This window comes from Staurois parvus, unplaced genomic scaffold (assembly GCF_062004578.1).
Source record: "Staurois parvus isolate SC_StPar_1 unplaced genomic scaffold, SC_StPar_1.0 ptg000046l, whole genome shotgun sequence".
Taxonomy (NCBI): domain Eukaryota; kingdom Metazoa; phylum Chordata; class Amphibia; order Anura; family Ranidae; genus Staurois; species Staurois parvus.
In genome coordinates, this window is record NW_028317842.1 from 606061 (window position 1) to 620721 (window position 14661).

Below are 14661 nucleotides of genomic sequence, written 5' to 3' on the forward strand. Positions count from 1 at the left end.
CTTGAAACTGTAAAGTTGGTGTTTTTCATCTCCCTTCTCTCTGATGAACCTCAGCCGTGGGCCCACAACCTGTTGGAGCAAAAGAGTCTTGTCCTCAATTCTGTCTCCATGTTCTTTAAAGCCATGGGGCAACTGTTGATGCCATTCATTCCCTTCAGCAAGGGCGTGAAGCTGTGGAGGACTATACTGTCGACTTCAGTAAATGGTCTGCAGACATGGGTTAGAATGAAGCTGCTGTAAGATATCAGTAGTGGCCTGGCCTGTCCAAAGAACTCAAGGATGAATTGGCCAGAGTGGGGGTTCATACTTTATTAGAAGGCCTCATCCAGTTGGCTATCCAACTTGATTGATGCCTGCGGGAACGGTGGTCAGAACAAACTCATACCTTCATGCACACTTGGATGCTGCCCAAGATTCCTTCTATCACTATGTATATGTATGCCTCCTCTCCGGCTGCTGCTTCGAAGGGAGAACCTATGCAAATTGGCCTGGTACATTCCACTATGACTCCTGAGAAGAAAATGTGCTGCCAACAGGCTAATCTCTGTCTCTACTGTGGTGGAGCTGGACACCTCCTACACAACAGACCAGTGAAACCTAGTAAGTCCACTTCACCTTGTCCTGCCTACTTCCTATTCTCTGGATCTTCCTTTGCTCATATCACTCTTCCCATCTTTTTACAGGTGGCAGAAGGGGAAGTCAAAGTTCAGGCAATAATTGACTCTAGATCATGCAGTTGCTTTCTGGACATTACTTTGGCAAATAAACTACAGATACCTCTTAATTTCAAGAACCAAAACTGGAAGTTCATCTGTCTGATGGTACCACCCCCCGATTAGGGCCTTCTACTCAAGAGACTATACCTATCTTTACACTGACAGACTGTGGTCACCAAGAAGTCCTCTGCTTTGATGTACTTTGTTAACCTATGTTTCCTGTAATCCTTGGAATTGCATGGCTGAGGGCTCACAACCCGCAGATTGATTGGCTCAAAGGAAAGCTCTCTTTTACATCAGCCTCCTGCCTTCAGCACTGCTTTGCTCCTGAACCCACATACCCTTTGGCTGGCACTGGCTGGGTGGTTAAACAACAAAGTGTTCCACTGACATTAGCAGCTTATTAAAGAACATGTTTAATAATTTACATTTATGGAGGGTAAAATTTTTACCATCTTGAAAAGCGATGGGTGGTGATGGTATCTGACACTTAATAAGGAGAAACCAGTGTCCAGAGGGGAACAAAAACATCACAAAGTGACTACTTTGTTCTATAGCGATATAACTGCCAGTGGGAGGAACTACTACACCCAGCAGGAGACAAGGTCTCCCACAACCCAAAGTGTCAGATACTGGCGGTGTTCTTAGTTCTTCAAGAGAGCAAAAATTAGACTCACCATCTACCTGAGAGGTAAGTAGTAAATGTTTAAAGTTATCATTCTCAATACACTAACAAAATACTAAAATTAACAATATTCGACATGAAGCTATAGCTACTGGTAGCCCAGTGTTCCTCCATAAATATTAGTGGATAACTGTTTTTGTATTCAGGTCAGGTCTGAACAGAATTATGTAACATTTGTGGAAAAATATACAGCCAAGAAGTCCAGTACTTGATGCCATTATAGCAAACACCTCCACAGCCACCATGTATTTCCCTCTGGTGCTCAGATAGGCCGGGATCATGGCAATCCAGACACTGCAGAACACCAGCATGCTGAAGGTGATGTGCTTGGCCTCATTAAATCTGTCCGGTAATGTTCTGGCTAAAAATGCTATAATGAAACTCACAGCTGCCAGAAGCCCCATATATCCCAGGACAGAGTAGAAGCCGATAACTGAACCCTCATTACACTGAATGATGATCTTTCCCTGATAAGAGTGAGTGTCCTGATCCTGGAAGGGAGGAGAAATAGACAACCAAGTGACACAGATTATGACTTGAACCATTGAAAATACACAAATGATAAGATTGGCCAGTTTAGCTCCCATCCATTTCTTCCAGTGGCTCCCAGGTTTGGTGGCTTTAAAAGCAAAGCACACCATGATACTTTTGGCAAGTAAAGATGAGACAGCAACTGAGAAGATGACACCAAAAGAGGTGACACGCAACATGCAGGTTACATCTACTGGATGGCCGAGGAACAAGAAGACACAAGGGAAGCTCAGCATGATGGAGACCAGGAGAAGATAGCTTAGGTTACGGTTATTGGCTTTAACAATGGGGGTGTCTTGGTAATGTATAAATATTCCCAATATTAAACCAGTCAGAAGACAACAGAGGATGGAGACGGCTGAAAATACTGCCACAATGGTGTCATCAGTGTAGGAGAGAAATTCCACCAATTTTGGAACACACCGATCCTTCTTCTCATTGGGCCATTCATCATCAGGACATTTCATGCAGTTTTCACTGTCTGCAGGAAGAACAATACAAACACAATGAGTATCAGGGTCCAAGCTTTTGAGGAAACAAATTGTCTCGTGTTGTCTCAAAGCTAACAATGGGATTTCCATCAGTGTATTGTGGGAGAGTAAAAGAAGATATAAAATATGGGCTAAATATACATATAATATTTAAATGTTAGATTTACTAATTTAACCTCTTCACGCCGGCCGCACACAAATGTGCGGCCTTCCGGCGTCTGGGCCTAGACTCCGAGCGGCCGTACATTTGCGTGTAATTAACAAAAAACATATGTGCTGAAAGCACGCACCCTGCGCGCTCCCAGCACAGATATCTGGTACTCACGGAAAGGTCCCGGTCTGCTCTTTCGATCGGGACTTTTCCCGATCATGTGACCGCCGTGATGATGCGTCACGGCGGTCACATGATCCCTAAACCCCGCCCGTCCCGCCTCCCGACTTCTGAAATGCTTAAAGGGCCGGGAGGCACCGGCGGGAAGGGGTTAATATAGATAGATCAGTAGCACTACTCCAGTAGGGGCCACTAGATGATGTCTGTCCCCTGTTGCTGCCCTGACCTTGCAAGCTCCCCCACCCTTCTGACACTCCAGGTTCAGACATGTTTAGACAGAGCAGCGCTTACCAACCCAATTGCCAAGAATATCAGCAAAGAGCACAATAAAGGCAATGGACACTGCAATGGAATAGCCACAATTGTATTGAATACCTTTAAAAACGTCTCAAGTTATTTCTTAGGGAAATACAACTATTTGTAGCAAAACACACAGTTCAATGGACTATAATGGTAATATCAAGAGACGAGGAACACTACATGAATGAGATCAGCAGATTAGATATAACCAATGTACATGCAAGTGCAATACATGTTATAGGGGGAAAACCTCAGAAAGATGTCGGTTCCCTATGGACCACTGTAATGGGACCAAATGAATACCTTTTGATGAGTATCTAGTATAGGGATAGAGTGCCTCTTTACCAGTGCGGCTCCAGAACAATTTTGGTTCATTTTTTGGCAATAAAATTACTTAAACCCCCAGATCATTATATATTTTCTGAAAGCAGAGGCCTTGCAAAATAAAAAGCTGTGTAGTTGCAAATGTTTATGTCACGTGATATTTGAGCAACTGTTTACTAAATGCAAATTGTCAAGAAAAAAATATAATAAAAAGAATTTTAGTGCAAAAACACTCAAGATAATACCCACTTTTGCTTATAATGTAAAAGATGACTTTTTTTGAGTAAAAAGATAAATATTTCATGTCTTAGGTTTTGGGCAGTCTTTTAGTTTTTTGGTGATATTGTGGGTGCACACAATCGTAACACAGGTGATGCTTTACAAGCATTTGCAGCTCATCAGTTTAGAGTTAACTGGGGTCTCCTGGGCTATTGTTCTCACTGTGAGGTATGCGGTGATATGTCACACATGTAGTGCGACCGCGATTTACATACGTGTTTGTGCAGGTGTGCGGGGTTAACAGGGTTTATGGCAATTGTTTTTATTTCAATATATTTTATTATAATTTTAATTTTTAAAACATTTTTCTTTTTTTACATTTAGTTTTACTTTATTTGTATCACAAGGGGTTAATAAACCCCGATCTGATAGCACTGGGTATTATTATTATTATACAGTATTTATATAGCGCCAACAGTTTGCTCAGTGCTGTACATTACAATGGGAGACAGTACACAAGACAGTACAGTAACAATACGATTCAATACACGAGGGGTTCGAGGGCCCTGCTTCTTGGAGCTTACAATCTAGGAGGGAGGGGATAGTCTTACAGGAGGAAATAACTGTGGGGGATGAAGTGGTAGGAAGAGTGGAGGAGTTCAGTAAGTAGCTGAGGGGTAGGCTTCCCTGAAGAGATGGGTCTTCAGGGAGCGCCTAAAGCTGAGGAGAGTAGGTTATAGTCTGATGGATTGGGGTAGGGAGTTCCAGAGGATGGGGGAAGCCCTGGAGAAGTCTTGGGGATGGGCATGGGAGGAGGAGACCAGGGAACTAGAGAGTAGGAGGTCTTGTACAGTTTGGGTGGTATTTGGATACCAGATTGGTGATGTAGTTTGGGTAAGTATTATGAACAGCTTTGTACATCAATGTTAGCATTTTGAATATTAGCCGTTGGGCAATCGGAAGCCACTGGAGGGATTGGCAGAGGAGGGTGGCGGATACGGAGCGGTTTGTGAGGTGGATGAGTCTGGCCGCAGCATTCAAGATGGACTGAAGCGGGGATTGCCTGCGGTGAAGTAAACCGGTGAGGAGGGAGTTACAGTAATCAAGTCATGAAATAATAAGGGAGTAAGTGACAGGTACTCTTTATGGAGACATTAGGGGTTTCAAAGACCACAGATGTCTCTCACTCCATCTAACCAAACACAGTTTGGCTTTGTTAGATGTGGCCCCTGGCTGTTTAGAGATCGAGGCATGGATTTGTCTTGGTCTCACAGTGCTTTCCCTCCCTTAGCCAGAGGATGTGTTCTCAGGCTCAGTTAAGAGTGGAGATCCTGGGAAGCATGGTAGGAGTTGGGGGCAGCAGCAGGAGGAGGGGAGTGGGCACCGCACTGTCGACTCTGTGAAAGGATTGCCAATTAGACAGTAGCCGGCTGAACAAAAAATACATAAGCTGATGGCTGCTACTGCAGTGTCCGCCCTCTGTGAGTGTTCCATTAAGTTAGATATGCTACATGTGTTCTGTTTGTGTAACTTCTCCTTCTTACCTATTATATTTTGTGTTGCTGTTATTGGATTTTCTTCACGAGTACCTCAGTTCACAGGAACCAGCAACTCTGCATATCCACACTGGAACTTCCCACATGGAGAACTGTGCCATGAAAGCAATGCTCCTGGTTACTTACCAGGGGACCATGGTTTTGTACACTCCCCATTATTTGATGTTACGCTCATTCCAACTTTTGTTGCCCATTGTATCTCTGAATCTTCTTTAAACTACGTGTACACTGGCCAGCCCCAAACATAACTCTCCTTGCAGCAGAAAAATGTTAAAAGTGGCAAAAAAGGGGTACCACATTTTTGCCATATTTTTTGCCACGTTTAGCACTTGAAGTTTATTAATTCCATTGCCCAGAGCACTTGCCACTGAAATGAATCAATTCCCAACTGCTAAACAAAACTAGCAATTAGGCACGTTTGGTATATTGTGGCCAAAATTTTCCTCTCCTCTACACGATTCTTCTGAATTCTGGAGGGATGTTTACCTATCCCTAAACTCTGACAGAAGCCTATGTGTACATTCACATATAGGCTTTAGTTGAGTTGAGTTCAGAGGCTTTGGCAAAAAATGCCAAAAGCTCCTCAACTAACATTTAGGAGCAGCAGTGTACCCGAAGCCTAAAGAGATATCTGGGAGGCCCATATCAGGCATGTGACATTTTGTTTGCTTTGTATGAGATGGCCTGTTCCCTACTACAATTTTGCCTCTCTATATACACTTTTGTTAATTTTTTGTTTTGGATGAGATGTATTATTTACTGGAATGGGACACATCTACCTGCTCTTCGTCATGTAATGCCTGGTCTTTCCCATCCCAGAGCCATATGTGCTGGCTACACATTAAAAGGATGTTAATGTTCATATCAGAAGTTCAAAGGGTTCTGTTGCTTCTTCATTGCTGGTTTACCCTCAGTCCCTGAATATGTGCAGCATGCAATAAAAGCTTTGGTATCTGTCCTACAAGGTGGATTGCCTTTCCGGAGGAGGAGGATGGCAGTAGAATACCCTCTTTTTCCCTTGGTCTAACCATAAAGCAGTTTGATAATTACCTGACTTCAGATCTATGGATTTGTTAACACCTTTGAATTGTACAGTTTGACTCATTTGAGCTCACTGTATGGGCATAGTTTTCTATACTGTATTATCTCTATTTACATTGCAGCTGGTCCCGTGTGCCTGATTGAACCCTCATCTGACAATGTTGAGATGCCCAGTTGTCCAAGACCAGGTGAACATTACAGCATTCATACTCTATACATAGGCATATGTCCTTACTCCAGGATACTCCCTGTATTGCTTTAGAAACCTCCACCAAAGGTTTTCTTTCTGACTTGAAACTTTCTATGTTGCGCTGATCACTTCTGAGATGTTTCCTTGCATGCCGTTTATAGGCAGGTGCAGGCTACAGGTAGGCAGGTGCAGTTTCGGTGCTCGTCCATAGTGGCAATGTAGCTGGTGGAGGAAGTCACAAATCGAGTTTCTCCGTGATTACCTCTGTCCTCTGGGGCAGTGTTCTGATTGGCTACACTTGATCTAGGTGACCCTGGTGGTCATCTTGGGTCACACAGAGTCTTTATAACTCCCTGCCCCCAGGTTTTGGGGTGCATTGGAGCAAAGTGCCTAGTGTAGGGACAGAGCTCCAGCGTGTCAGGGACAGCACTAGCGGTAGGGAGAAATTCCGGAGGAGTAGGAAAAACTTAGGGCCTTCTCCTGTAACTCAAAAAGCTCCCCTTTGCCTTAGACTGGCCAGGCTGCACTCCACTCCCCTGGACAGGAGCTGTCTCCAGCTCAGGCCAACACACTGCTGACTCTTTGCTTTGATTGTTGGAAGCTTCCCGATAGGGTGTGATTCCCCGTCGAGCTGTTGTACTGTTTTACTATTTTGTAATACATAGTTTATTGCAATCCAGAACCCTGTGTACTTTCTGCCACCACACTGTGCTTTACCTAGTCCATAGGTTCATCTTTGTTCATTTGTAAGCACATGGATGGCTCCTATGCTCCATGTTCTGTTACCTGCCCCATGTAGTAATGCCTGGGGCTCTTTGGCTGCTCCTGCCTGGGATTGTTGTGTTAACGCCCTATACCTTGGTTGTTTCCATATACTTCTAAGGTGGCCTAGGTAAATGTTATCTTTTCTTACTCCACCATCCCCCCGCTTACCTACTTTTCCTTCTCACTTCGGCAGTTGGCAATATATTTGCAAATGTATCAGTAGATCATTAGAGACAAGCCATCCATGTTAGGCGGCAGACCTGAAGGAGTATAAAATTAAAGTAGTGTTTTTCCAGGAAACACATTTTCCAGCTGGAAAGATTCCTAAGATGACAGCTTATTATTATGAATATTATTGTAACACCCTACATTAATACTGGTTGCAGGATGTTAAGTGAACACAAGATGGCAGTGTTCTACAGTTCAGTTCTAAGCCTTGTTGAACTTTTATGCTGGTAGTGGGACAAACAGACAAGGAGTGAACAGACTACATTTCCCAGGAGAGCTGACAAAGGAGCTGGAGCATATACTGTATATTGAGATGCCTGGAAACTTAATAGGAAGGAAGTGGATACTGAGAGGGGAAAGATGTCTGTGTGTGAAAAAAGGCCATCCAGGACTTGATTATTATAATACAGGATTTATATCACACCCACAGTTAGTGCAGTGATTTACCAAATAAAGGGAGACAGTACAGTTACAATACAATAAAATAATAGATTGTGAGGAACCTGCTAAGAGCTTACAATTAATAGGGTGGGGCAAATGGTACAAAAGGAAATAACTGTGAGGGATGAGCTGATAGAAGAATAAAAAGTTAGTCTGCTATGTGGAGGTGGAATAGGCTTCCCTGAAGAGGTGAGTTTTCAGGGATCTCTTCAAGGTGGCCAGAGTAGGGCGAAAAGAGAAGTCCTGGAGATGAGCATGGAAGCAGGAGGTCTTGGGAGGACCGGAGAGGATGGTCTGGGTGATATTTTGAGACAAGATTGGTGATGTAGCTCTGAACAGATATGTTGCTGGTATTTTTAATTGTATTCACTGGGCAATCGGAATCCAGTAAAGGGACCCAACCTCAAAGCATTATTTAATTGGGCAACTATGGGACCAATGCAGCTAACATGGAGGGGCATTTAGGGGCAGAAAAAAAGACAAATGCCTGTAAAACAGGTGTTTAGGAGCTCCGGTGTACCTGAAGCCTCAGGCTTCATTCACACACAGAGATTTCAGCACCGCTAGGGATGTCTTGAGTTTTTTTTCTGCCTCTAGATCTGGGATCAGCAACCCGTCGATCGCGATCTACTGGTCAACTGTGGCCAGGTGATGGGTAGACCATGTCTCTGTATTGCTGACCCTGAACTGCACTGGTCCTCCCTGGTACTGTCAGAGCAAGAGCATGGTGGAACATAAGTTCCTGAGCAGGGAGAGAGCCGGGCGGGTGGAGAAGGGGAAAAGAGAGCTGGGTGGGCAGAGTGGGAGAGAGCCGGGTGGGTGGAGCGGGGGAGGAGAGAGGCAGGTGGGAGGAGCGGAGGAGGAGAGATCCGGATGATTAGAGTGGGGAAGGAGAGAGCCAGGTTGGTAGAGCGAGGGAGAAGAGAGCAAGGGAGGAGAGAGAAAGGAGGAGAGAGCCAGGTGGGTGGAGCAGGGGAGGAGAGGAGGCAGGTGGGTGGAGGGGAGGAGGATAGAGCCGGGTGGGTGGAGCGGGGGAGGAGAGAGTTGGGTGAGTGAAGTGGGGGAGGAGAGAGGCAGGTGGGTGGAGCGGGGGAGGAGAGAGCCAGGTGGGTGGAGCGGGGGAGGAGAGAGCCAGGTGGGTGGAGCAGGGGAGGAGAGAGCCAGGTGGGTGGAGCAGGGGAGGAGGGGAGGCAGGTGGGTGGAGCAGGGGAGGAGGGGAGGCAGGTGGGTGGAGGATAGAGCCAGGTGGGTGGAGGGAGGAGAGAGCCAGGTGGGTGGAGCAGGGGAGGAGAGAGTCGGGAGGAGGAGAGAGGCAGGTGGATGGAGGGGAGGAGGAGAGAGTCGGGAGGAGGAGAGAGGCAGGTGGATGGAGGGGAGGAGGAGAGAGCCGGGTGGAGGAGAAAGGCAGGTGGATGGAGGGGAGGAGGAGAGAGCCGGGCGGGTGGAGTTGGGGAGGAGAGAGCTGGGTGGGTGGAGTGGGGGAGGAGAGGAGTAGAGAGCCGGGTGGGTGGAGGGGAGGAGTAGAGAGCCGGATGGGTGGAGGGGAGGAGGAGAGAGCCAGGTGGCTGGAGTGGGGGAGGAGAGAGCCAGGTGGGTGGAGCGGGGGAGGAGAGAGCCAGGTGGGTGGAGCGGGGGAGGAGAGGAGGCAGGTGGGTGGAGGGGAGGAGGATAGAGCCGGGTGGGTGGAGCGGGGGAGGAGAGAGCCAGGTGGGTGGAGCAGGGGAGGAGAGGAGGCAGGTGGGTGGAGCAGGGGAGGAGAGGAGGCAGGTGGGTGGAGGGGAGGAGGATAGAGCCATGTGGGTGGAGCGGGGTAGGAGAGAGTTGGGAGGAGGAGAGAGGCAGGTGGATGGAGGGGAGGAGGAGAGAGCCGGGTGGAGGAGAAAGGCAGGTGGATGGAGGGGAGGAGGAGAGAGCCGGGCGGGTGGAAGGGAGGAGGAGAGAGCCGGGCGGGTGGAGTGGGGGAGGAGAGAGCCGGGTGGGTGTAGTGGGGGAGGAGAGGAGTAGAGAGCCGGGTGGGTGGAGGGGAGGAGTAGAGAGCCGGGTGGGTGGAGGGGAGGAGGAGAGAGCCAGGTGGCTGGAGTGGGGGAGGAGAGAGCCAGGTGGGTGGAGCGGGGGAGGAGAGAGCCAGGTGGGTGGAGCGGGGTAGGAGAGACCCAGGTGGGTGGAGCGGGGGAGGAGAGAGCCAGGTGGGTGGAGCGGGGCAGGAGAGACCCAGGTGGGTGGAGCGAGGGAGGAGAGAGCAGGGTGGGTGAAGCGGGGGAGAAGAGAGCTGGGGGAGGAGACTTGTTCTCACATGCATCTACATCTCCCGATGAAGCTCAGATCCTGCAGTGTCCTTGCATCTCCTGTAACACAGCCAAGGGGCAGAGAGGAGGATGGGATGAGAGCAGCTAGGGACAGGGGAGGAAGTGTTGGTGCTGATGGACATCGAACTGTCACAGGGCTGAGCAAGGCAGGAGGAGGAGAGCACTGCCTAATAGCCAGACTGCTGTCACTGGTGTGGAAAGACTACTTGGGTCTGTGCCACTTATTGGGGACCCTCTGTACCCTCCACCCTGCTGACCTCACAGACACACACTGCCCCCCACCCCTCCCCACAACACCTGCTGACACAGACAGAAAAATCCCCAAAAATGACTAGGACCAGCGGGGAAGGGGGATGGGTGGTGAGGGCACCGGAATCTGCACTAGGGGAGAGAAGGCATATATTTTGTTATTGGGTTTGCTAGGGCTACATTTGTCATTGAGGGGGAGACATTTACTAGAACCGATTGGCTGTATTTCCCTCCAGCAGCCACTGAAAGCCAGATTCTCCTCCTCTCCATCGCCGCATTCAGCAGCTGCTGGGGAAAAATACAGCCAAACGATTCTAGTAAATGCCGCCCCACCTCCTCTCCTCTCTGTTGCCCCAGTCTTCCTTGTATCCTCCTCCAACTCTGCAGAGCTGCCAGCTTCCTCCTCTAGCTGGCTGTTGAGAACAGAAGCATAGTAAACTAACTTTACTATTCTTCAGTTTGTGAATGGACAGGAAGCCGCTCAGCACACAGCACTTCCCATTCATTCACTGTCTAGTGCAGCTGAGGCTGCAGAGAAAGGGACTGGGGAATCTGTGTCCTCACTCCCTTTGTCTGTCTCAAAATTGAGACAACAGGGGTCTGTTTAAAATCAGGGGCGACTGACCATTTGGAAACTCGGGTACTGCCCGAGGGCCCGGGGTCAGTATGGGGCCCCATGAGATGCCCCTGGTACTTTTTTCATAGTCTTTTTTGAGTTTGGGCAAGGACACAGGGGCCCCATGATCCCCTATTGCCCGGGGGCCCCATGAGTAGTCAGTCTGCCCCTGTTTAAAATTGTAAAAAATTAAAAAAAATAAATTAAAAAACTACTGACACCAACCTCTGCCCTAATGACTGACACTGTCCACTTTTAAGGTAGGATAAGTTTAAATTTTTACAGTGATATTTGTTTTATTATATTTTTTTCCAAACTTTCCTTGTTATATAGTTAGGTCTTGCTAGTTAATTTCCTAAAAAAAAAAAAAAAAGGGTGCTGAACCTCATTGATCTTGGATCACTTTTATGTTGTTCAGGTAGATCTCCACCTCTCAGAGGTTGCCTACCCCTGATCTAGTCGGCCCTCCATGTTGTCCTGTGTGTCCATATACACATAGGAATTTAGAGGCAGAAAGGCAGGTTAGAGGCAGCCATGTTTTGGCAGAAAAAACCCCTGCTGCTTCTACACGCATCTAAACACGCATTAATGCTAGCATGTCAATCACTTAAGCGTTAATTCATTTTCATGGGCAGAATTCTGGCCAATGAAACAAATTACCGCCCAAGTGCTAAAAGCATTTCACGCCTTTACACACATCAAGTGTTTTTTTCGGGCCGCGTTTTTGCAGAGAAGAGGAAAGGTGTTTAGCGCTTAGCTACACGCCCTGTGTGCATGGGGCCTAACATGACCCCCCCCCCAGACTGACAATACTGATGTCCAGAGGTGTCCCCTGTGCTCCTCCATCTACAGTGGAGACACCCTTACACAGGAAGTGAGTTGCTGACCAGATCACCAGCTGAAAAAAAAAATAATTCATCGCATTTAGGGATTGGTAAGGTGCAATTTCTGAGTTTTGTTTTTGGGTGTTGATACGCTTTAAGGTTGTGTATGCTGAGTCATGTGCCAGTATAGTGCTTCCTGGGCGGCACAGGGGCTAAGTGGTTAGCACTTCCACCTGGGAGTACTATGGTCATTGGTTTGATTCCCAACCATGGCACCACCTGCCTGGAGTTTGCATGTTCTCCCTGTGCCTGCGTGGGTTTCCTCTGGGTACTCCAGTCTCCTCCCACACTCCAAAGACATGCTGGTAGGTTAATTGGCTCCTGTCTAAATTGTCCCTAGTATGTGTATGTATGAATGTGAGTTAGGGACCTTAGATTGTACGCTCCTTGAGGGTTAGGGACCTTAGATTGTACGCCCCTTAAGGGTTAGGGACCTTAGATTGTACGCTCCTTGAGGGTTAGGGACCTTAGATTGTACGCCTCTTGAGGGTTAGGAACTTTAGATTGTACGCCCCTTGAGGGTCGGGGACCTTAGATTGTACGCTCCTTGAGGGTTAGGGACCTTAGATTGTAAGCTCCTTGAGGGTTAGGGACCTTAGATTGTAAGCTCCTTGATGGCTAGGGGCCTTAGATTGTACGCCTCTTGAGGGTTAGGGACCTTAGATTGTACGCCCCTTGAGGGTTAGGGACCTTAGATTGTACGCTCCTTGAGGGTTAGGGACCTTAGATTGTACGCCTCTTGAGGGTTAGGGACTTTAGATTGTACGCCCCTTGAGGGTTAGGGACCTTAGATTGTACGCCCCTTGAGGATTAGGGACCTTAGATTGTACGCCTCTTGAGGGTTAGGGACCTTAGGTTGGATGCCCCTTGAGGGTTAGGGACCTTAGATTGTACGCCCCTTGAGGGTTAGGGACCTTAGATTGGATGCCCCTTGAGGGTTAGGGACCTTAGATTGTACGCCTCTTGAGGGTTAGGGACCTTAGATTGGACGCCCCTTGAGGGTTAGGGACCTTTGATTGGACGCCCCTTGAGGGTTAGGGACCTTAGATTGGACGCCCCTTGAGGGTTAGGGACCTTTGATTGGATGCCCCTTGAGGGTTAGGGACCTTACATTGGACGCCCCTTGAGGGTTAGGGACCTTAGATTGGACGCCCCTTGAGGGTTAGGGACCTTAGATTGGACGCCCCTTGAGGGTTAGGGACTTTAGATTGTACTCCCCTTGAGGGTTAGGGACTGATGTGAATGTACAATATATAGGTAAAGCGCTGCGTAAATTGACGGCGCAATATAAGTACCTGAAATAAATAATTATTTAGTACCAGAGATCACAGTACTGCCCTGACAATGCCTTCATCTGATTTTGTCTCCAGGAGGATGAAACCAGCGTTGTTCAGGCATCATACAGGGTCATCATCTACTTCCTGGACTGAGAGATGTCACAATCTCTTGGCTGTGTTCTTAGATGTCAGACACGGATCAGCCCCTGCTACAGACTCCCACCTTGTGACTTGCTATGAAGCTACAATGTCAGGAAAGAGGAGACTGAGGAAACGCTTCCTCCTGCCTGCAGCAGACCAATGACATCATCTTAGCTTAGGAAAAGCCACTGACTGGAGCTCAAGGATAACATTTTTAACATCTTATATGTGGAACTTTAGAAAAAAAACTTTACTGTTGCTGTACATTGTGATCAGGGGCGAACTGACAACTCATAGGGCCCCCGGGCAATAGGGGATCATGGGGCCCCTGTGTCCTTGCCCAAACTAAATAAAGCCTATGAAAAAGGTACCAGGGGCATCTCATGAGGCCCCCTACTGACCCCGGGCCCTCGGGCAGTGCCCGAGTTTCCAAATGGTCAGTCTGCCCTTGATTGTGACATATCAGGAATTTATTTATTTAGACTTGTGAGGCTATGAAAGGTCCACTTTAGTTATACAGTGTAAAAATACCTATTGATGCTCTCAGAAAAAATGAGGAGGAATTCAGTAGTTTTGTAGTAGTAATAGTGGAAGTAGTTGTAGTAGTGTAAGGGCGTGACGCATGGATTAAATCTAGTGTGCAATGTTAAACTGCAATATGCTCTTTGGTCAGTAGATGGCAGCAAAGTACAAGAATCGATTTTGTAGTGACTTTTGCTAAGACCAGATAAATGCTTATTTACCCTATAAAGTTTAATGAATACTAATTTAGGGGCCGAGTAGGACCCTCAGAAGGGTCATAGTGAACTGTAAATGCGGGTTTGAGGCTGCAATTAAGAAATGACTTACTGCATCACAAACTCTATGGGAAGGGGAGGAGTTCCTGTGCTGAGGAGGAAGTGGAGTCTGGGTCTGGCTGATGGATGCTGAGGACATCTGGAGAATCTGTGTGGGGCCTAGAAGAGGATTTACGGCTCACAGAGGAATCTGGCGAGGGCACCTAAGGAAGATTCACAACGAGGCCAGGAAACAAGTGACTGTATGGTCTGGTTCCGGAGTGGGTCAGGAGAAAGCACCAAGAGCCTGCCAGGGAACCGTAAGTGCGGCTTTGCCGCAGCACATCGCACCACACGTGGTCAGTGACATTTTGGATATACCAGAAAGTTACAAGAGACACACTCCACTTTCCTTTGGATTACAAATAGTATTGCACAATACTTAGGGTGCACCCCAACGTTATATCTTGCTCAGGAACAATCAGGCGCAGCCAGGCTGCTTTCTGGACATTGGGGAAAAGTCCGCAAGTACGGGGTTAGTGTTAGACAGCATTATTCTTACTGTATGGTTATGCGCTGTTATCATTCTGTTTA

At 47.6% G+C, this 14661-nt stretch overlaps 1 protein-coding gene across 1 annotated transcript in view; it reads right to left on the reverse strand.

Annotated features, from left to right (window-relative positions):
* Nucleotides 1-1190: 1190 nt before the first annotated feature.
* Nucleotides 1191-14661, reverse strand: part of LOC149470421 (vomeronasal type-2 receptor 26-like) — a 52030-nt gene continuing 38559 nt past the window's right edge. Inside the window, exon 4 of the mRNA XM_089664305.1 lies at nucleotides 1191-2413. Coding sequence (XP_089520431.1) covers nucleotides 1521-2413 — 893 coding nt within the window. The 3' untranslated portion in view covers nucleotides 1191-1520. The remainder of the gene's footprint in view (nucleotides 2414-14661) is intronic.